General features: G+C 33.5%; 3 protein-coding genes across 4 annotated transcripts; all 3 read left to right on the forward strand.

Annotated features, from left to right (window-relative positions):
* The first annotated feature begins 5,738 nt into the window (after positions 1–5,738).
* LOC140863102 (serine/threonine-protein phosphatase 5) lies at positions 5,739–14,980 on the forward strand. 2 transcript variants are annotated; one of them, XM_073266263.1, is made up of 13 exons: positions 5,739–6,080; positions 6,206–6,375; positions 6,485–6,556; positions 7,363–7,513; positions 8,757–8,969; positions 10,006–10,114; positions 10,276–10,393; positions 11,398–11,545; positions 11,740–11,988; positions 13,796–13,921; positions 14,022–14,122; positions 14,319–14,393; positions 14,621–14,980. In XM_073266263.1, exons 1-13 carry the CDS (start codon positions 5,996–5,998, stop codon positions 14,678–14,680), a joined length of 1,677 nt encoding a protein of 558 aa, XP_073122364.1. In that variant the 5' UTR covers positions 5,739–5,995; the 3' UTR covers positions 14,681–14,980. The 2 variants fall into 2 exon arrangements, with proteins under 2 accessions (XP_073122364.1, XP_073122365.1); XM_073266264.1 differs by lacking the exon at positions 8,757–8,969 and having other exon boundaries at positions 5,744–6,080.
* Positions 14,981–15,723: 743 nt separating this feature from the next.
* Positions 15,724–17,202, forward strand: LOC140860408 (uncharacterized). The gene has a single exon (XM_073263425.1). It carries the CDS (start codon positions 15,751–15,753, stop codon positions 17,200–17,202), a length of 1,452 nt encoding a protein of 483 aa, XP_073119526.1. The 5' UTR covers positions 15,724–15,750.
* A 3,364-nt stretch (positions 17,203–20,566) lies between these two features.
* Positions 20,567–23,732, forward strand: LOC140865745 (ubiquinone biosynthesis O-methyltransferase, mitochondrial-like). Its single transcript, XM_073270489.1, has 9 exons — positions 20,567–20,813; positions 20,914–21,003; positions 21,218–21,296; positions 21,434–21,511; positions 21,710–21,758; positions 22,422–22,471; positions 22,704–22,853; positions 23,287–23,367; positions 23,475–23,732. Exons 1-9 carry the CDS (start codon positions 20,602–20,604, stop codon positions 23,580–23,582), a joined length of 897 nt encoding a protein of 298 aa, XP_073126590.1. The 5' UTR covers positions 20,567–20,601; the 3' UTR covers positions 23,583–23,732.
* Positions 23,733–24,336: the final 604 nt, after the last annotated feature.

The raw sequence follows: 24,336 nt of genomic DNA on the forward strand, positions 1-24,336 counted from the left end.
ATACCATGATAGTGTTTACAACCTCTAAAAATAAGTGATTATATAGATTCGCTTAACAAATTATATACTTTATTAATCTCATACGATTTTGTGTGATGATAACGCTAAAATACATATAAATCAATTAAAATTTCATGGTATTAGCTAGATAAAGAAAATATGATCGCAACAATTTAATGAAAACAACCAAGAACCGTTAGCGAATTCCTAACATGCTATGCATTTTAAACGAGACAAGCTATAGATTAGCACAACAACTGCACAACATACAGTGGATCGCGAAGTCTGATCAATGTTCTGGATATATATATATATATATAGAGTTTTGTTATGCTGTCCATCAATCGTGTCAATCTCTGTACCCTTCATGTGCAATAGTTGAGTGTTTTATACATGATGGGCACAGAAATTGGCACGGTTGGTGGACAACATATCAAAACTCTATATATATATATATATATATATATATATATATAACAAAGTACAAGGAAGAGATAGAACAATTGAGACAAATAATAGTCATTTATCTACATGATATAAACAAACAAAGATTCAGCTACGAGCAATGTTTGTTATCAATTCAGACAAAAGACGACATCGAAACCAAATTGATTTCCATCTACGTATCTTCAAAGTTCTCGAGTACTGTTTGTAAACTCTAAAAAATATTAAAAAGCTAAGTTACCTTAAATTATGTATAAGAAGATTCTATCAGTACACAATTTTTTTGCGAATATATATTGCACAAGGTACATGTGAACTTAACCAGGAGCTTTCAACAGTACTGTGAACATATATGTCCAACTTCACATATTTCCCTTGAAATTATACTAATTAAACCCCTAAAAAAATCGTCAACCTTTTTTTTTAAAACAAAAAAATTAACTGGGAGATGTACGTTTCCCTTATCTCACGGTAAAATTTGTCGATCTTATGGAATTGAGTTTACGCACATTTTTTGTGTTCAATTTGAGTCAAAATATATACCAGTATTGTTTAGTTACATTAAAAAAAATGCACTCATCATTGTGGCATTGTATTAATTAAAATTTGTATGATTAATGAAAAAAAAAGAGTTAATTAGGATTCAGTACCTATTCATAAGTTTCATTATAATTCAGTCCCTGTCAGAAATTTTGTTTTTCTGCACTCTCTAATTCACCAAAAGGTTTGTTTATACTCCATAGGCACGCAAAGCATTTTCGAAGTGAAAAATATGTATAAAAAAGTAAAAATCAGGTACACATGTATGAAATTTTAGTACCAAATATTTTTAATATGGTATAAAAACAAGAGTTCTTGGTATAAAGTTTTTTGTGTTATGTTTTATATATTTAAAATCGAAAATATAAATCATAATTTGGTACTCACTTTGAGGCAGTTGATGCCATAAATATATAAATCAGTTCTCAAATTAAATATATTTGTACTCAAATTTCTTAAATTAGTACATATAAAATTGTTAATTTTTGTGATTTTTGAAATACTAATGTATGTATTGATTAATAATGAACAAGTGCATTAACGTCAATATTTGGTATATAAACATGTATGTAAAATATCCTTTTGATGTTAAAAAATTTGTTTCAATATTATACTCAAAATCTTAATTTTTGTACCAGATCTAAAACTAATAATATTCAAATTTCATATATTAGTATCATATATTTAACTTTTTATACCTATTTTTATACATGAAAAAAAATGTGAGACCAAAGAGTCAAAACAAATATTTATGACATAAGTACTGAATCTTAAGTTATTATTAAGCTTAGAAACTGAATTCGAAGTAGCCAAAAAAATGGCCAAAGGTGATAAATATTCCAATTAACAGAAGGTGATGGCCATGGCCATGTTGCATGTTGTTAACATAGGAAAAAAGTTGGAACACAAATCGAGAGAGTTGTCCCCATCTTTTTTCCTATATATTCTCGAAATGAATAATATTACTGGATGAGTACTCTCTCGATCTGCCCACAACAACCTACCTCTCATCATTCTGTGATTTCATTTATTTCTGCCTAGCTACCTCAACCTCTAGCTCCCACCTTTTATTATTATTATTATTATTTTTTTAAAAAAAAAAAATTGTTAATTTTCTCCAAAATTCATGATTGATACCAAACACCAAACAGTACCCCTTGCAATCATCGCCAACCGCAAGTCCGCAACATCATGCACTGTGCCAAAATCATTTTTTTTTCTTTTTAAAATTAAAAAATGTCTTTTGGGTTGATTGTATAATATTCAATTTCTCCTGTGAATTTGTGGAAAAGTTTGGAATGGTCGAAGGGAGCAAAGGAATCCGCGATGCCGCGAGCTTACTTTAAAGTATGGAAATGGGGTTGTGTTTTGGGAGAGCACATTTTATATATATATATTTAGTGACTGTCACTGTCTTCATCGATATATACGCTTGCTACAATTAAATTGCTACTACAATTTCATTATCGCCAATTCTACGTACGAAACGATATCGAAATTGAAAGAAAAAGTTTCAATTAAAACCTAGCTCCGATACTCGGATTAATGGTTTTGGTCTACAAACTGTCAAAACCAAAATCGACGAGATATAATTAAACTTTGATACTTGCTTCTGAGTTGGGAGGGTTAAAAATTATACGTTACCTTTTTATTCGACGTCTTCCGTCATAGAATTAATGATAGAATCACGTTTATTTCATAGTGTAAAAATGGAGACTCCAAGTTAAAACTTTGTCTCAAACTTTGTATTGGTAGACAGGGGTAAGTAATTCTATCAAAAACCGAATCGAATTAATCGAATTATTTTTAGGTTAATCTAACCGAATCGAACCGAACCGAAATTATTTTAAACCGATTTAATCGAACCAAATTAAAATCGATTATTTCGATCGATCACCGAATTAACCGATTTTTTTACAAAATAAATTTTAAAATACAAAATTTTATTAAATTAATGATTGAAATATGATATTTTTATCATAATAAAACACATTAAGTTTTTTAAAAAATTAAAATAACAAAAATTAAGTACAATATTAAATATAAACACATTAAAAATATTATAAATTATACGTAAAGCTTAAAAAAAAATCGAAATTTAATTATTTATAATTCGATTAATTCGTTTAACCGAATTGTTTCAAACGAAAACAAAAAAAAAAACTGAACTGAATTAATTGATTTAACCGTAATTTTCTAACACTAAAACCGAATTTTCAAATTAACCAAACTGGATTTTCGAATTCATTCGATTCGATCGATTAATTCGATTTAACTGAAATAATGCTCGACCCTATTGGTAGATAATTATAAATCATCGCGGCTCCTTCCAAAGAATCCAAACTATTGTTAGTTAACCGGTAGAAGCTATTACACCAGGTTAACATGTTGCCGTAAAATGTTATTTTCCCTCTAGAGAAATCTGCTTGCGGATTGAATTGTTTATATTAAATATAATGTACAAAACACTCTGATTTGGTACGAGAGATGAGTTAATTGAATGATTAATAAATGAATGATAAAAGACATGATTGGTAAGAATTGGTAATTTGTGTTGAAAATAATATAATGTCTGATTTGATTTTTAAGAGTAAAATTAAGTTAGAGTCTATAATTGATATACAAAAAATACCATTTGTTTTTTTTTGTAATTAAATTAATAACGAGATTTTATATCTTCCCCCAATGCATATACAGTTGAGATGTGAAAATTCATGAAAAACAAGGCATTTCATTTTTTTCAAATTCCATTTTTTTTTTGAAAAAAATGGAATGCCTTGTTTTTCATGAATAGGCGAGATTTGTAATAAACTTTTGAGACAATAGGCGAGATCCTGGGTCGGTTCATCAACGAAAACTGGAAAAAATCGATCACAAGAATATGGTGGTTTATGGGTTGGAGGGAAATGACATAATTGGAATTTTTACAATTGATAAAGATGTGGTTAACTTATACTAGGGGTGAGGAAGGTTTATTTAACAACCCCTAATATCATTTTATCATGACACAAATGGATAGACTTGTTTAGTAAAAATGCTACCAAACAATGGTTAAAAATACAACTCACCCACAATCTTACCTTATCATGGCTACCAAACACTGCCTCAAGTGATACATAAAATGAAGATGATGCACAAGTAGGAAGCATTATAAATCAGACAAGTACGTTTCACACCAAATCATTCGTGGGCGAACAAGGTTATTGCGAAAAGATATCCCTATTGTTCTGTTCTATAAATTATTTTTAGAATTGATTTTCGAAAAATTAAATCCAAGAACATGACACCTCTTCGAATTTAATTGTTTGCATTGATATTTTTCAATAATCAATTCTAAAAATAATTTATAGAACAGAGCAATAGGGATATCTTTTCGCAATAATTCAATTATCATGTACCATATCGTGCAGGAATTTAGTGGATTAGTAATACTGTTTAATGTATTTTAATATTTTGAAATAAATTTTTAATTAAATTAAAATATAATAAGTAACGTGGAATGTTTTTTTTTAATGGATCACGTTCCTGATAATTTTTTTTAAAATAAAAAATTAGATGATTTTTTAACAATAAAATTTCTTCTTCTTCTTTTTTAAAAAATAAAAAAAGAAAAGAAAAGTATGATATCACATACGAGTATAAATGCACTTTCGACAAACTAAAACCTCGAAGACCCACCAACACTATTTCTATTAGATGAATTTAACAATGATTTATATATTTATAAACGACAAGTGAGTGACATTTCACTTTATTAAAATATTTAATTTATCAATTTTTCCATCTTCGAAGTTTTGTTTAGAAACAATGGTAAATGGATTTTATGAAAAGAACAAATAAAATAGAAATGTAAGTATTACCGGCCATTACATTTTGCAAACATTTAAATAATGGGTAAGTTATATATGAGAAGATCTCATAAATGTTTATACATGAGACAGTTCGACTCGTACTGGAATATAATATTTTTTTATGAGTCAAGTCGAGAAAGAGATACGTCTCATAAAATTAATCTATGAAACGGTCTCACAGAAATTTTTACATAAATTGTTTAGATAGAGATGTGTGATTAGGGATGAATTTTGTTGCTTCAATTTGTGTTTTTATCTCATGCTATAATTTGTTACCAAAAATTATTTAAAAAATACAGAATAATTTCAATAAGTATTTTTGAATGGTGTTTTATTTTTTCAAAATTGACTCGAAAGAGACCTGCTACTAATTAATTTATTTGGTTTATAAATATTAATATTCTATTCTACACTTCCTAAAAACCAACAAGACCATTCCTAAATATGCATTCAATCACATTCCACTTCTCAATTTTTTCATACTTCATAACATTTGTTTCTTCAATATCTTGAAAATTATGTAGCTCATTTCCAAAATGTAATTTATTCCAAAAAAAAGTTCATAATCGACCAAATTTTTCTCAACATATAAAAAGTTTAAAAATAGCATATAGTTTTAACTAAAAGAATACAACTTTACTTTGCGTGTACTCCGATGGTTAGTCTTTAGTAAATAAGAATTTAATGTTTTTGTAATTTTGACAAAGATATTTTTGATACATAAAAAATACAAAAAATGATTATTAATCTAAGACCTTAATGTTTTGTAATATAGCAATTTACCCATAGTATAAATTTGGTTCGATTTTAATAAAAAAAGAAAATTAGTATCTTGTCTCATTATCGTATGCAAACGTCATTGCCTAATCAACGAGTGGTGTTTAAAATACAAATGAAAGATCGATTGAAGCAGATTCCGACCGGCATGGATAGAATTTGTGGAAGTATACTTGGGGGGACTAATTTGGTACTAAACTAGGGTTTGCATTATTGTTGTCGCGGAATTATCAATCACACCTAAAAGCCCTCTTTCTTCATCTCTCCTTCCCTCTTTTACACGCAGACACACAACAATTCTTGACACACCAACATTCGATCGAAAAGCCAAAAAAAAAAAAAAAAGAAGAGAAAACGATAATTGCACTGTTTTACCTCGTACTATGCCCCCTAGCATGGCGACAGAAGATTCCAACAACGATTCGCAAGCTGAAGAACTCAAAACCCTAGCTAACGAAGCGTTCAAAGGTAATCTGACCAAACATCTACCCATATTATCGGATCTTATCTTAGGAGTACCCGTGTCTTGGTGCCAGGTTTATTGTTACTGTCGATTTTCAGGATGGTTGTTTTTCTGTGTTTTTATTTTCCAGCGCGCAAGTATTCTCAGGCAATTGATTTATATACTCAAGCAATAGAAGTGAGTAGCGATAATGCGGTATACTGGGCTAACCGTGCTTTTGCGCACACCAAATTGGAGGAATATGGAAGTGCCATACAGGACGCTACCAAAGCTATTGAAATTGACTCCAGATATTCCAAGGCGAGTTTCGGTTTCTTTTGGATTTCTTCTTTGAAATCGATGCGTGTATTTTTTTTTAAAAATATATTTGTAAATGTTGGTTGGTTCTTCTTTTTCTTTTTTAATACAGGGGTATTACAGACGTGGTGCAGCATATTTGGCAATGGGAAAGTTTAAAGATGCTCTTAAGGATTTTCAACAAGTGCGAACTGTTCATTGTGTTTGTAATTCGTTCGCACTTCATGAAGTTATATGGTTTCGGTTTAGCAAAAAAAAGATGTTTTGCCAGGTTTTCTTGCAAATGATTAAAAGCATGTGCCTTTGTTAGGTGTTCCGTGTTTTAAACTTTTTTTTTAAAATATTGCATGCGATGGAAATTAGAGGGAAGAACAATTAGATTAAAAGCATTTAGGTGTTCTGTGCTTGAATTTGCTAAACAATTGGACGCCCATTGATGGAAACTATTCAAAAATATAATATGTGATTGAACCTGCATATTACGGAGTCATGATTCATGTTATATAACAAATGAAAGTGACAAAGGAAAGTGTTAGGTTTTTCGCTGCATAAGGACGGAGGAAGGTTCCATGGGAATGGATAAGCTAAATGTAGAGCGTATTCATGTTGATACAAATACAATTTGAAAGATGTAGCATCTTAGAATATGCTAATGAGGCTCTACACTTTAGTGGATGATCAAAGATAATGTATGCAGTTTGATTTATACAAGCAGCAGAGACGTTGCCGTGTAAGACACAATATGCCTGACTATAGGAGAGAAACCCGCCGGTTATGAGTTGATAACCTGCAAAGAGAAATGCTGCTTAGGTCGTGATACTGCTATTTGCTTAGCATATGTACTTGAGATACGTGCGCCCGTGCACACACACACACACACACACACACAGATATAACTTTTCATTCCTATTTTTGCATATGATCTGACAAGTTAATGAGAAATTAATTGTTATGGTCTGTTTGTTGAAACTTTACTTCATATTAATATAGGTCAAAAAGATTTGTCCAAATGACCCTGATGCTACCAAGAAATTGAAGGAATGCGAGAAAGCAGTTATGAAGCTAAAATTTGAAGATGCAATTTCTGTACCTCAATCTGAAAGACATTCAGTAGCTGATTCTATTGATTATCACACTATAGGTATGCGATAATGTTATCACTGCCAACTAAAATTATTTGTCACCTCTTTCTTTGTGTGGATGGTGTTAAAATTGTTTCCAGTCTTATCTGGTCTACTACCAACACTTGTGTCCCCGAAATTTGTTAATTGTTGTGACACTCCTCTTAGTACAGTCGAGTAGCAGGAGTTTTGAGTCTAAAGTTTTAGGTGGTGACGTGGTGTTCGGATGTGATTTCTTATCTTGGCATTTTGAGAATGGGTAATCTGAGTTTGCTTAGAAACTGTTGTAATGTGTTATGAAAGTAGAAAATATTTTAAACTTGCAATTGATTGGTGAATTGGAAAAAGGTTATCTAGATGGGGTTCAGAGATGAGAAAGCTTGTTTCCGAATCCCACCAAAACACAGGTTTAATGTTTAAACTTGTAATTCCTAGCCTTCTACCCCTCTCTATTTGAGGGATACTGGGAATGGAACATTTCAATTACCGATCGAAACCTCAGATCTATCAATTAAGCAATATTTATTTTGAGATCTACCTTTTGAAGATTTTTTCTGCTGCTTAGCAGCTATCTATTCACGAATTTCTTTGTACTTGAGAGCAGTGTGTGGAGTCTCAATATTGAGTTGTATTTGGTGTTTCTAGTTACAATTTTTTAATCTAGCAACAAACCCCTTTTCACCCATTTAAACCTTGCATAAATGACCAAGTTACTCTCCAGTTCTCATGACATCCTTTGATATTTACGATTCACTCATTCACATTTTATTATTTTGTGGTAGTTGAACCTTTAAGTAGTAAGCTTATTATATTTTCTTTTTTTTCCCCTTTTTAAGAAATATCATTTGTCAGAATTATTTTTGTTTCCAAAAACTGGGTTTAAATTGTGGACTTAAGTAAGAATGATCTAAAGTTTTTAATGATTCAAATATAAATCCATTTATTAAAGTGTAATGGGCTATTGACCATTATAATAAATTTAACAGATGCTGACAAAGGCACGTGAAATTCTTTTCCTTGATATATCATCATTTTGGTAAAATAAATGGTGATCACTAAACATTTAAGATATTTTGTTATAAAATAAAAAAATAAATATAACAAATGGATGAAACCATAATATAAGTTTTTTTGAAACTGAATTGTAAGTGTCAAATACAATTAGTTTAGGTAAACCTTATACTTAGTCATGTTAATAAATATGTAACTGTGGATGTCGGTAACTCTTACACTTACTAGTATATTACTATTTTATCATTATAGGGGATAGGGCAGGCTCATCTTTTGTTTCCCTGAGAGCTACTGCTGTAGCAGCGGCAGTCGCTGTAGTGGCAGTAATGGCAGTATATATGGGGGCTAAAGCAGCCATAGCAGTGGCAGCGAGAGCTGTGGTGATGATATTGGTGGTCTGGGTAACATTTTGGCATGGTCGCCGCAACGAAGGTGTCTTTACCAAGGGTCAAACATTTGACTTAGGTAGAACTTTTAAGATAAACTCAATTAATGAGGACCGAGGAGATATAAACTCACGATCTTCTAAGTTGGAAAAGTCGACCTTTTAATTGTGGATAAAATATAAGTTCTAGGCAAGTCTGTGTGTGAAAATTAGTTTAACACAGCTAAATATTATCATCTCTTTGATGTTGCTGCCTAATACAATTGCGTTTGTTGACCCAAGGAACTTTAGTAGTTGGAGATTAGAGTTCAGTTGTTCCCTATGGTGTCTGGTCTAACTCTACTGAGTGATAAGTAGAAGAGAATTGCTATCAACTAGTTGGACAAACCACGAATAATTGTCTGTTCTCAAGTAAGGTTTCAAATTTTCACCAGTATATCAGCTGCAAAGTTCTAAGTTTCAGACGGACATGTTTGAAAAATAATTTGTTGAAATTTTTAGATATAGAATGTGTTATCTGATGACTGATGCTGCTTCTTTTTTCTCTCGTTTTCTTGCCAAATCAAAAGTTTAATTATTATTGAACCACTCTCAGGTCTGCCTTGCAAAATTTCTAGATCATATAGTGAATTGGGTTGGTTGTTGAACCAAACATAATCTAAAGTTGTATCTTTAGTGGAACCAAAGACAAGTCATAACAAACTTTATTTCAGACCCCTTGTTTGACAAAAAAGCGCCAACTTGTTAGTGCCAGATAATTGAGGCCTAAATCAGATCATGACATTTCAAAACTTGTTCGTTTTGGTTCAGAAGCATAGATTAGGAGAAAAGAATTGGTGTGGAATTGGCGATGCGTGGGTGATATTGGATTTTTGAACAATGTTAGTCGTCATAAACTTATCTGATGAATCCATAACATTTATGATCTGGGTTTAAGGTGCTTACCAACAGGCTTAACATTCCTGTTTAGTTCTTGATGTTATTTGTATGCAATTATTCTAAAAAGAATGCCAACTTGCTAGAACATCATAAAAATATTTACTGCTTCATGCTCTATATTCCTTAACCAATTTATAAACCTGAAAAATTAACAATGATTGTGTTTTCTGTTCTTAGACGTGGAATCTCAATATACTGGTGCTAGAATAGAAGGAGATGTTGTGACTTTGGAATTTGTGAAGAAAATGATGGATGATTTCAAGAACCAGAAGTGCTTACACAAAAGGTATACAATGGTACATACTACTTTGACTGTCATATGTTGTGACAAATTTAAAAAAAACTTTATATTTTGGAAGGTCCAAGTCGTCTATTTTTAGATTTGTGAAATGATATTTTATAGAAGAAGTTAGATGGATCTGAATGTTAGTTTCCATTATATTACAGATACGCCTACCAGATTGTGCTACAGTTAAGAGAGACGCTTCGGGCACTGCCATCTCTTGTTGATATCAATGTTCCCGATGGGAAACATTTCACTGTATGTGGTGATGTACATGGCCAGGTAATTCCTCTTCTGTCATTAATTTTCTCTGAACAATCTTGGTTTGTTATCTTTGCCTTATTTTGTGAGCCTCACTTAACATGATAATTTTCTAAAATGCATGTTCAACAATTGTTTTGTATGTGCAAACATTATTTCCTGAGGACTTGCACTCTTTTACTTGGCGGTAACAACCTTTCTTTGTATATTCTGTTAAAACTATTTGTATGCTAAGTATGTTGAGAAACTTGCAGCACATTGCTGGGTATAGTGGATTTGTTGAGATACTTGATTAACTTTCAGTTTTCTTTAGCGTTTGGAAGGTGTAATTAAAAAAAGTATGTTTTGCATGTAAAAATCTATAACTCACGCATCTAGCCCTGATGATGGACTCAACTTTTAAAATGTTTTGATATCATTTTAAGAGTTTCTCTTGTTTTGTATCAATTATTGTTTTTGTTGGTTGCTTATGTGGTTTGGATTTCAGTTGACTGACATCTCTTTTGGTTTATGACGTGTTACAACTACACAAAAGTTTTGTTTGATATTTTTCTTTTTTCTTTTTAAAAAGTTACTCTCTCTCTGTACATACATACATATATATATATGTATGTATCTATTACTATATACCAAGGGAGAGTGCATAATAGAAACTGTCATTTGGTGAAGCGTTTTCACATTCCAATAATACCTTTTTAACTTCACCCACTATCCACATTAATTTTCTTTTTTTTTTTTAATAAAAAAAAACCTCATCCAATCATGTTAATCCACACATTCCTTTTTCTCGCAAACTCACCATTTTTACCACGTAGCGTCTACATTTTGATTGGTCGATCACTAAATCTATTAATAATGTAAATATTAAAATTTGTATTAGATTTAGATTTAATTTGATATAGAATTGCATAAAAAATTCATTAAAAAAACTAATGTAAAAAAGTAAAATATTCCATGCGTGTGCATTGTAGCTAGCATGTATGTATGTATGTTATTGATTGATGATTCATATTTGGTGATTGCAGTTTTACGATTTAATGAATATATTTGAGCTCAATGGGCTTCCATCAGAGGATAATCCGTATCTGTTCAATGGAGACTTTGTAGATAGAGGTTCATTTTCTGTTGAAGTGATACTCACACTATTTGCCTTCAAATGCATGTCGCCATCAGGTATCCTCCCTATGTTCTTGAATTTTGGATTTCATTGCACTATACAGTTTATTCCGTCACTGTTAGGGTACAAACAGATTGAACCAAGTGGAGTATTATTTATTTATTTTTTTAAAATTGATCTGTTCTCACTTCTCAAAGAATTACTGCACGTAGGATTGAATCTGATAGTATTTTTTCCGCAATGGTTTCAGCTATGTACCTTTCTCGAGGGAACCATGAAAGCAAGAGCATGAACAAAATATATGGTTTTGAGGGCGAGGTCAAGTCGAAATTGAGTGATAAGTTTGTGGAACTATTTGCTGAAGTGTTTTGTTGTTTACCTCTGGCTCATGTCATAAATAAGAAAGTTTTTGTGGTCCACGGAGGACTTTTCAGCGTTGATGGTGTTAAGCTCTCTGAAATCAGAGCAATTGATCGATTTTGTGAGCCTCCTGAGGAAGGTAAGCAAAAGATGTGGTGGTATAATTATTTGTTAATTTTGTTTGACACTTCTGTTTGTTGTACGCTTGTATCCATGTAGCCTTACAAGGAAAAGAGCTTCAAAGATATTTATGTTTTTACCCATTTCCATGGCATTAGTTTTACCCAACGTTGTTCTCGTTGACGCTCTTAAAAAAATTGACTGCTTTTAACTGAAGCTTACTTATACGAATTCTAGTAATTACTGATACCTTAACACACATTTACCTGGTAATGGGTTAGAGCACCCACAATGGGTGTTCAATGCATTGTGGGTGGGTGTTAATAACACCCACCCCAAGGAGAGAGGAGCCGGGCGTTAACGCCCGGCTCCACTATTCCTTCTTTTTTTTTTAATTGTGCGTGCATGCACGGCCAGACACTTTGTGTATGCACGCGCCATTAGGAGAGTGAAAAGTGCAGACGCGTGGGGCCCGCGTCTGCACCTTTAATATTTTTTTTTTCAATTTTTTAATTTAAATAAAATATAAAAAATGGTAAAATTGTTTGAAATGGTCCAATTTTTAATATTGTTTTAAATTAATAAAATTAAAACTAGAAAATAAGAATATTATTTAAATAATAAATATAAATTTAAATATTTTAAGATATGTTTAAAATATATTTATTAAATGAAAAGTAATTTTATATTGATTGTGTGGAATGTGGGACCCATAAATAATGAGTGTTATTGTTAAAAGGGTTGTGGGTGTTATAAGGTATGCGTTATTAACAGTGGGGTCCAAAACTTTTGATGATGTGGAGAGTGTTATTGTGTTAATAACGAGATAGCACTGCGGATGCTCTTAGGATGTTCGTTATATGCTCGTGTCTCATGAAATATATGTTGACTGGCTTATTTTTCGGAATCAGTATTCCCAAAATTCTTGATGACTGTTCCCTATCCCTCTCTTTTTTCTTTAGGAAAACTTCAAGTAGGATTCTAGGATATTAATTATTATACACGTGTTATAAGGGGACCGAAATCAGGAGTAGGAGTGGATAAAGGGAATATACTAAAGTGAGTGAGGAGATTGAGCCGATTCAAGAGTTCTGTTTATTTGTGAGAGGATGTATGAACATTCTTTACTCAGTTAGACAAGTTGTAACTCCCGTCTGCTTTATGAAATCTCTCTTTACAGAGATCTCATGGATGTTTTTTTTAACCTCATTTTAAGGGAACCGGAAAATATAGTTTTGAATTTTAAAGTTTGGGTTTATCTGGTAACCTGATTAAATGCTCTAGAAAGGTGGTTTCAACACGGCCACTTCTGACCCTTCTATGAAAGCTGATGTTTTTTTGACACAAAATTCTTGTATAATAATTTGTAATACAACCTAAGATTTTTTTTCCTTTACATGGTGCTACGGTAGTTGAAGCCTGATTGTACCTGCTCTTCCTTGTCAAGTAGATCCTAGGTTATGAAGTTGCAGTAACACTGCATTCGATTCCTCACTTGTATCACCTGGAGCAAGGGTGTCGTGTTGATGATATCTGAAGGATCTATTTCAATGTCTACTGCTTTGCCATCTAAATTTTGGATAAGAATTGACTGCCTTTTGTGATTTGTAAACGTTACATAGGGTTGCTTCTAACATCCTAGTTCCTGTGCTTTTTTGTTTAGTTGAAGGCATATCTTGTTACTCTTCCTAAAGATGATTGCTTCTGCAGTTAGGTTGATAATATCATAAGCTGAATTTTTTAGACAATTAATAATCACATGTTACACGATGCTGTTATCTGGGGTGTAATGGCAAATGTCATGCATTCTTTTCTATGGTATTCAGGGTTGATGTGCGAATTGCTATGGAGTGATCCACAACCTCAACTTGGGAGGGGACCCAGCAAGCGTGGCGTTGGTCTTTCATTTGGTGCTGATGTAACAAAAAGATTTTTGCAGGACAACAACCTAGGTTGTTTTCTATGGATTTTATTCAAGTCCACGGCATTGTCTATGCACTTTATATTTTCACAAACTAAACATCTTCACCTCAACTTGTTGATGCTTTACAGATTTAGTAGTGCGGTCGCATGAAGTCAAGGATGAAGGTTACGAGATCGAACATGATGGTAAACTTATCACCGTGTTCTCTGCCCCAAATTACTGCGATCAGGTAAACTTCTTGTCTCCATTCGTCTTACACCATATGATTGTTTTGAGCATTTTTATGCAACCATGTCGTTCCACAAACATGTACGGGAACGGCAAACTTGCTTGTATAATGCTATCTTGCTTTTGTATGGGATAGTTTTTTTTCTGACTTTATCTGATAGCCAGATTCTGGTTAATATTTTATCTGCTTGTTGCAGATGGGAAACAAGGGTGCCTTTATTCGTTTTGAAGCTCCTGATCTGAAACCAAATATCGTCTCCTTTTCAGCTGTGGTTAGTAGCTTCCCTCCTGCACAAATGCCCCTAACCACATACCACAAAATTAGCAAATGAAAATTTTTACCACTATCGTTTTCTGGCGTACCTTCTAAATTTTACCTGGAGGGCGGTTTGAATCCTAGTCTGCGCGAAAACAACCATCCCGTTTCATTTTAGCATGAATTTACACTGTTATGGTTAGATAACAAATTTTGACAGTGAAATCTTTTGATCAATCACAGCCGCACCCAGACGTCAAGCCAATGGCCTACGCAAACAATTTCCTGCGAATGTTCTCATAAACCGTGATCTCCTGACCTGGGCTGCCTTTTATCCCAATTCTTCACGCTTGTTGCCTAACAAGTGCAAAATAGCAGCAGAGGGCTGAAAGAATTCGTTCACGTCAAGGGAAACACGTGTATTTGCCTATACAGACGGCTCTTTTCTGACTTGCCCCAATGTGGATTTCAAAGTTATAGGCTTAGCAGGCTACACACAGCGGTCGCCATCATTTGTATTCATGTTATATAATCATTGCTCATTGTGATTTTAATTTGCCTTGGATATCAATAATCAATTTTGCCTTATTATGCTACGTATCAAGCCGCAAGTAATGAGCGTCCCTTAGTATTCTTTTTTAAAAAAATTATAAAAATTTAAGGGTTGCATCATTTTTTTTGTAAAAAAAATCCAAAACTTCTCATGTCCAACTAGAATGTGGGAAACATAAAGGTTTAGCAGCAAGTCTAGAGATCAATGTTTATCAACTTGTGAAGTTGAATTCAAATTACACAAAATTTACTAATGTACGAATAAGGAGCGAAAGGGACATTCCATTCGAGCATGAAACATCTTTACACAGAAAGACATGAACTGTGTAACCTGTCCCATGAAAATTAAAATCAATGTTGAAGCACCGGTTACTTACACTGTTACCCTTTTCCTTTTTTCATCATCAAGTCATTTCCCCTCTTTCCCTTTTCATCGCCATTCAATCATCAAGTCTTGATCAAATGAAGCACTCCTCGGTTTTTGACGCAATTATCATGTATTTCGTGTTGAATCTTTGGAAATTTATCATTCTTAGTGTTCTTGTACTAAACCATTTGCCAATAATTTATCCTTGATCACAAAACATGGACTGTAAAATATGGGAAGATTTGAATTGCCATCTCCCGGCATGGTTTCACTCTCATGATAATAAAATTAGATTCTTGACCCTACATTAGCTTCAATTTTCTCACCCAAAATCATACCCCACCCATCACGTCAATCAAATCTTTGCACAATTTTCATTTACCCATCTCCCTCTTTCTAGCGTTTGAATCCGAAGAAGGCTCCCCAGCATTGTGAGACCACCATTTCCACTCCAATGACAAATTTTATTCACCAAATTCAACTCAAAATAAAGAAGATGCTCTGTTCATTTTCACGTCCATGTTCCCTTCAAACACTTCTCCTAACACTAATTTTTCTTTCATTATCTCCTGTCTTCTCCACTATTCAGATTGATGCAAACAGCCAGCCAAACAAGTATCCCCCTCCTAATATGGATCCACTTGAACTTGAAACCTTGTTCAAGATTATGGAAACCCTGTCATCTGATGAAAATTGGAGAGTTTCTTACCCGGACCCTTGCCAGCCGGGTTCATCCTGGCCGGGAATCGAGTGCAAGATTACAGGAGATGACATTCTTTTCCATGTAATTAGACTTGATTTTGGCACCCCACCAAATCCAACATGCAAGAAAACAGCCACGTTTCCTTCAGAAATCTTTCATCTCCCGTATCTTGAATCCATTTTCATTTTCCAGTGTTTCACTCATGCCCCGACAGTTATTTCGGTCTCACTAAACGAATCGTCCATCAATTCTCCAATTCAACAGCTGAGTTTGAGATCAAATTCTAGACTTGTTGGCTCAATCCCACCTCAACTTTCCTCTTTGAAATCACTCCAAATCCTCACATTGTCACAAAACAGGCTCGCAGGGCCAATTCCAGTTGAAATTTTCAGTTTGAGTTCACTTTTGCACCTGGATTTTAGCTACAACTTCATCACTGGAGCAATCCCCTCTGAAGTAGGCGATTTTAGAAACCTTGTGGGCCTTGATTTAAGCTATAACAAGTTCGTGGGACCAATCCCATCTGAAATAGGACAGCTAGTTGAACTTCAAAAGCTTGACTTGAGCTACAATTCTTTAACTGGAAGCATTCCAGAAAGCATTCAACAGCTGCATGCTTTGGTTTTCTTGGATTTGAGCAGCAACAAATTGAGCGGGAGACTCCCAGATGGATTCAAAGGGTTGCAGAATTTGCAGTATTTGTTATTGGAAGATAATCCAATGTTTATATCTCTGCCATTGCAATTCAGTCATCTCAAGAAACTTCAAGAACTCAGGCTCGGAAATTGTGGCTACTCGGGAACAATACCAGAGAAGTATTCAGAACTAACAAATCTAAGCACACTTTCATTGCAGAACAACCGTTTATCAGGTGAAATTCCAGCGGGTTTCGGCAACCTGTCACATATATATCACTTGAATTTGAGCAGAAATTTTCTGAACGGGGTTGTGCCTTTTAACTCAAGTTTCTTGAAAAGGCTTGGAAGAAACTTGGACCTCAGTGGCAACCCGGGGTTGTGTTTGAGTCCATCTGCAGCGGCGGATGATGTTCATGTTGGAGTAGATGTTTGTGGGAATAATAAATATGGGTCATCAATTCAGCCGCCGGAGAAATCTGAAGCTCCAAGGGATCATATCACATCATTTTGGTTCAATGTTGCTCTGATTTTTCTTGCACTGAATGAAATATTGTGTCCTGCTTAATGGTTTGCTGAAGTTTCTTGCTGATCAAATGTTGCTATTTTGATTAGTCTTATGTTTCTTTGATATTGGTAGGTCATAGACTCGTTAATACTCGAGCAGAACCCGAATCAAGAAAAATATAGTGATCACATTTTATACTCGAGCTCCAGAATCCATAAACCACTTTTGAAGTCATAAAGACAACTTAATTTAAATGGTCTTTTAACGGATTCGACTAATCAAAAAATCTTTTCATACATCATTCTTTTCTCTTCGTCTGTCTGTTCTTAATAAGAACATCAATAAGAGCTCCCCCGTGTCTTGATTCGTCGTCGTGCAGTCGATGTGAAATAGGTAACATTTGATTCTGGACATCCTAGTAGTTGTAAATTGAGTTGCCTTTGGTTCTAAAATATTTGATGATATTACAAGTGAATAGTTGCAAAAAGAGATCAACCGGAAACGGCACTTTCTTACTCGCCATCTCAATTCACCACATCTGCTATAACATGAGAATTTTCAGGTCACTTACCTGACCTGCAATATAAAAAAATTCGGTCAGAAACAAAAATGACAAATTCTTGGTTTACAAAAATGACAAATGGAAAATAAATAATAAATGGTAAATTTTTTTTTAGGCGTAATTAATTTCAAGAAATGGTAGAGGATATGACATAACAAGACCACTGGAAAACAAGGACAAGTTCACAGACAGGAAATGGATCCCACATTTCTATTTTGTTACTTTTACCTTTGTGGTACAAAGGTTGCACCTTCTCTTGCAGGTTTGCCCCTCAGTTTTCCTTTGATGAATCCAAGCTGTTGATGCAAGAATTTGGGTCAGTTCTGAAATTCTGATTAGTGATCTGTCTTTTTCGAACATGCGGAGGTTTCTTTTACTGTCATATGTTTTTTGCCATTTGCAAAATCACCACTCACGGTTAAAAAATTGTTAAAAAATATTGGTTTACAGTTACTGCAGGCTACAGTCCCTTTGTACAGAGAAATTTATGTTACTCCTCCTTTACATGGATAATCAACATAATAAACATTGTTTGAAAAGTTCATCGGGCAGATTTCTCAAGAGTTTGCATATACTCCACGGTAAATAAATAAAGATGGTACATGTATAATAAATATACACGGCAATATTGTGAAAGTGTTTATTGTGGTTATATGAACTTGGGTCTGCAGGTTGTTCATTTATAACTGTCTCATTCTCATTTGAACTATATTTAGAATTCATTTTGAAATATTGTGTTTCGGTCGGGTTTGGATCCTCTGCTGTGTTGAATACACAACATCGGATATTGTGCACTTTTTACCCAAGATGATACTTTACAATCTACATACTGTCAGATAAATTTGTAAAGTTGTCAGATGAATTGAGATGATCGACTAATCATCTTGTGTAAAAAATGCACAATACACTGTGTTTTCAGTCACACTAAAGAATCCAAATCCGTTTGTGTCCTTCACAACTCCTTATGTTCATTTTATTTGAGGTAATAATAATATTATTGAGTTTCATTACTTTACATGTATTGCAAGACTGAAACCAAATGACCTATAAATAAGATTCCTACACGCCTAATAAGTAGCTAGGTACCAAGATGTAATGGTCTAAAGATATAGCTGTCCTAGTAAACACTACTAAAAACACTGAATAAATGGGGGGGCCTTCATTCAATTCAACCTTTTTTTCCCCTAATAATGCCATCCACTATCGGCTATCCACTTCTTTTATCCCAGCTCCTTATAATTCGGTGATATATAAATCTACCTTGCATTCAGATTAAAACATATTTCAAATCATTATATTATGTAACAAAAAAGTATGAGAGACTTGTGTAATTAACAGCAAAAATTCACCAAATGAATAGCGTTTGCTCGTAGCAAAAAATAAAATAAATTACAGCATCACATAAAAAATGAGTGAAAACAGTAGTTGAAAACGTGATGTGCACACAAACACAAGAAAAACTTCTACTAGATTACAAATATTTAGTCAATGAATGTTTTTTTTTTTTGGTTAATATTTTAAAATGAAAAAAAAAGAAAAAGAAGAAGAAGGTACATTTGCTTTGATTATGAACGGTTTTTGTAATTTGGTAAAAATCTGTTCATTCATGCAAAGAATTTATGTTCATGAATACTTTGTATCCATATATAAAATCAAATCAGTAAAGCACATGCTAGAAAGAATAAAGTTCACTGGTTCAATGGCTACGAAACAAAAGCCATACCATCCTCTTACTATTTTTCCTTAGAAAATTTTAACTAATCAGAGTAAGAGTAATGTTCACTCAATCACTTGTCACCCCAATCCCTCAATCGATTACTATTTTCATGTGGTAAATTTAATGATACGTCAATGCCCCAAAAATTAACTTATCCGTGCATTTTGACTTCTGTTGCAACCCAATAAAATTTTAATTTTTTTTAAAAAAAGAAAACAAAATCTACTGTTGTTCTTGAAAAATAATCACATCTACACTAAAAAAACATCATATTGGTATAATATATGTTTTCTTTAAAATTTATTAAGATTTTTAGTATATTAATTGTATAATATTCTTGTTCAAACTTTTTTTTAGATTTTGAGGAAACATGGAACAAAAACATATACTGTATGATTTGGTATGTGAAAAGGAAAGGTGCACAGAAGAACATATGAATCCCATTACATTCAGAACCTCACGTGGGGAGACTGCCCGCTTATAAGTTTGCATTGTCATGTACTATTTGAAAATTCGTACACTACTCTCTATCTATATATATGCTATGGAGTTTGGTTTCATGTAACTAGAATTATATCAGAAAGCAAGGTGTTTATTAGTAACGGTGAAAATAACACAATTTGGCACATTGCTTAGCATGTGACATCTATGACAAACAAAATTATATTATATTCAAGTGAGAAATATTAAAAAAATATATAAAATAAACCCGAATTACTTTTTCTAAGGCTTTAGTTTCTCTAGGGGTGAGCAACATTTCGGTTAAATCGATCGAACCGGATTAATTCGAAAATTCAATTTTTTATGTAATAAAATCGGTTTGGTTTGGGTTATTGTTGTGATTGTTCGGTTAAATTAAACCGAATGAACCGATTATATTTTTTTTGAGGCAAGAACCGATTATATTCTTTAGTTTAGGGCCATAATAGTTTCGGCCATTGGGTTTTGTTTTGATTGGCCCAGGTTTTTTTTAAGAAATAAGAAAATCGGGCTTCTCACACAAAATTGTGCCCATTGGGTTTTAACGGAATGCTCAATTTACTGTTTAGCCTAATATACGGTGGCCCAATAGAACACAGCCTATATAAACAATCGTTGGCCCATTTTCTGAAGCCCATTGTTTTGTTTTACAGTATCGTCGCCAGGTTAAGCAGCGGCACTTCTGTATCAGCTTGCTGCAATGGCTTCAAAGCTTCTGTTGAAACGACTCCAAGCCCTAACCAGGTCCTCTCCAAGGTTCCACAATAAGTTTTTTCGATCCCAAAATCGATGCTTGAATCTTGTAAGGCATTATTCGGATTCCGTCAACAGTCCACCAGCTCCCGGTTTTCAGTTAAAGAGCTCGTTGAATCAAGATGAGCTTAAGAAGTTCTCCGCCATTGCTGAGACATGGTATTTTCAAAATTTTTGGCGATTTCCGGCTTTTTTTCATTCCAGTTATTGTTGAAGATTTTCTTCTCTTTTTTGATGTTTTTTGTTGAATGAATTGGAGGTGGGATTCGGAAGGACCGTTTAAGCCATTGCACGTGATGAATCCTACCAGACTTGCCTTTATCAGGTCCACGTTATGCCGGCATTTTGGGTAATCATAAATTATTCTCAATCTTTTCGAGTTTGAAAAATATGTTTCTTAATTCTGCTAAACCGTAGTTTCACTCTGAGTCAAGAGGTTATCGATCGCTGTTGAACGTTATCAGGCCTACTTGTTGTAGGAACCTGAGAAATGGTGTCCCGCCTTGATATTCCTCTCGTTCTTGTTTTTCTTATAAAAACTAGTTGGTATCGATTTGTTTCAGAAAGGATCCACACTGTCCAAGGCCATTTGAAGGATTGAAATTCGTGGATGTTGGTTGTGGAGGGGGTATTTTATCTGAGGTATGCATCTTAATCTTTGGCTCTCTGGGAGGGTAGTAATATCTATCCCTTGAGACGGGCTTAAGCCTTTTAAATAAACTTGGGTACTAAAGTTCCTGTTTTGAAGTTTTCTAATGACTTATCCTTTTAAATTTCAGCCTTTGGCTCGCATGGGTGCTACTGTAACAGGAATTGATGCGGTAGACAAGAATATTAAGATTGCACGTGTTCATGCGGTATGTTACTCTTAACTACCTAAGTGTCATTGTATGAGCGTGGGAAAAAGATATTATGGGCATGCCCTTCTTGATGGTTTCATTTTGTTACAAAAGGATTTGGAGTGTAGCAGATTTACATTTTCCTCAAGATTTTACCTTTTAATGAGGTTCATCTTTTATTTTGCTATTCATTTATAAGAGTTTGCATCTTTGCAGGATCGGGATTCAGTAACTTCTTCAATTAATTATCAATGCACAACTGCTGGTACACATCATACTTGTTTGTTGCTGCGAAGGTTAAATTATTGATCTGTCGTTTGTGCTTTTTCAATTTTAATTAGTCTTTGGATTCTTTGTGCATGTCGCGTTTTTGTATTTGGTGGTAACTCATTTCTGCTTGCTATTCCTCAAATCTTACTATTTTCTTCCAATTTCCCTATCTGTGCTCACCCACAATAACGAGCACAAGATTTTTGTTAGCTCTTCCATGTGTTCTTTTTTATTTTTCCTGTAACACCATGGGCAATTATATGTTTGTTTTCTTTCTGTTTTTACCTTCCCTGTTCTTTTCCTTTTTTGCCTTTAATGTTTGATGGAGCAAGCAGATTAATGGAAGTGATTAAAGCGTGTGTGATCACTGATCTGTATTTCCTTTTGCTTTGGCATGGAATGTGATTTATTGTTGTTCACATCTAAAAATTCCAAAAGTATAAATGTTTCATTTTTACATCACCGTTTTACTCGGATTGTTTATACAGCACACCATGTTAACATTTAAGATTCTGTGTTTCATAATTTGCATCCGTTTGTGCTTTGTTAATGATTTTAACATCTTTATATATTTCTTTCTGTCATTCATTCAGGAAACCTTTTCTTTTGAATTTGAAAACCTTTGTCAAAAGCTGATGCCATCATTTTTGTTATACAGAAACATTGGTGGAAGAGAGGAGAGAATTTGATGCTGTAATTGCTTTGGAGGTGTGTTAGCTTATTCATACAAATGCAGTTACCAATGGTGCAACTTGTGGAAAAATAAGGGTTGCACTACTAATATGGCTTCCAAAGCTATTTACTAATACTGTTCATTCTGCATGGAATGAGTGGATTCTTTGATTGAATTCAGTTTTTTTTTGTTTAATTATGTTCATTTTCCTTATTATCGTGTTTATAAGAAAGTGGACAAAATCTGATCGTCTAGCATCCTACCTAGGTAATTGAGCATGTGGCAGATCCTGCTGAGTTTTGCAAATCTTTGTCAGCATTGACAGCTGTTGGTGGAGCTACTGTAATCTCAACCATTAATCGATCAATGAGAGCTTATGCAACTGCCATTATTATTGCAGAATATGTCTTGCATTGGGTATGAATACCATACAACCACTCATTTTTTCGCACTGTTCGTATGCTTGTAGACCGTGGACTAGATAGAGGCATACGTAAAGTGTCTTACTTAGTCACCTTGAAAGTGTCGCTTGTGCGTATCATGTGTGTTTACATTTATCCAACTTTTCTTAAACCTTTGATGCGCGCGGATGGTCACGTGACAGTATCTGCCACTTGTATTGACTCCAGTGAATTTTTCTAAAAAAATTCTTCTGGAAAAGTAATATGATGCAATGCCTACAGATGAGTGTTATCTGCTTCTAAATTTTGACTAATGCATATATTTTCTTGAAAACCATCTCTATTTACCAGCGAAATTTACGTGTAAAGTATATAAAATATGACTTAAAAATGGTCCCTCTTTTTCATCTTTGTTTGGTATTAAAGAGTAACATTTTGTTAACATACAGCTTCCAAGAGGTACACATGAATGGTCAAGTTTTCTCACGCCAGAGGAACTGGTCCTAATCCTCGAGCGTGCTTCAGTTCATGTAAGCATAAAATAAAAGTGGCTAGCTTTCTCATTCTTGTTTTCCACGGGGTTGACTGTCTCGTTTTCCCTCGTTTGATTTTTGTTTGTTATTCCCATTTTCATCAGGTTCAAGAGATGGCCGGGTTTGTCTACAATCCTCTGTCAGGGCAATGGTCTCTCGCTGATGATATCAGTGTAAATTTCATTGCATTTGGAACAAAACAAAGCGCATAGAATAACAGAATACACTGCTTTTGTATAGGTTATTTAATTCATTTTCCGGTTTACTTCGTTTGATGCATTCATACGCACGCCCCTGCAAATATGTATTCATGCATGCAACACTTTGCGATAAAATCATACCAACACCAATCTGATGTAATATGTAACTGTAGTGATCAGTTTGTAGGTTGTTTCTATTTGTTTTAAAAATAAAATGCATTTTTTTGACAAATATAAACATTCCTTTTTCTATTCGTTATCAATTATTATTTTCAATTTAAAATGATAAATAAAAAATAAAATACAAATATCATTGCTTTTTATGGGTGGAGTTCATGCTAGCATGATGATATGATTCTCGTGTTACATCTAATGGTCCAAATTTGATTTGGATGTGTCAACCCTTTTTATGATAGATATTTGTTTTTGTCGTTTAATATATATATGGTTATTCATAAACTGATGCTTCTTTGTTTTGGAATTTCATTTTACTCTAATAACCAGACGCTAGAGACTAAAACAAAATGTGATACACCTTTTCTCCCAAAAGAATCCAAAAGTATATATGCGTGCAATTCAAATAAAATACATTTTTAACTTTATACGTGAATACATTATACAACAAATGTTTATATCTGTATAATAAAAATTATAACGGAGGGGAGGTTCTCTTTCTGAGAGAAATAACGGGCTAATTGCATCCACACCCCTGTGAAAAGTCTAAAAGACATAAAACCCTCTGCGTAAAATTAATAGCATGTTAGAT

The sequence above is a fragment of the Henckelia pumila genome, chromosome 4 (genome assembly GCF_033568475.1).
Source record: "Henckelia pumila isolate YLH828 chromosome 4, ASM3356847v2, whole genome shotgun sequence".
Lineage (NCBI taxonomy): Eukaryota > Viridiplantae > Streptophyta > Magnoliopsida > Lamiales > Gesneriaceae > Henckelia > Henckelia pumila.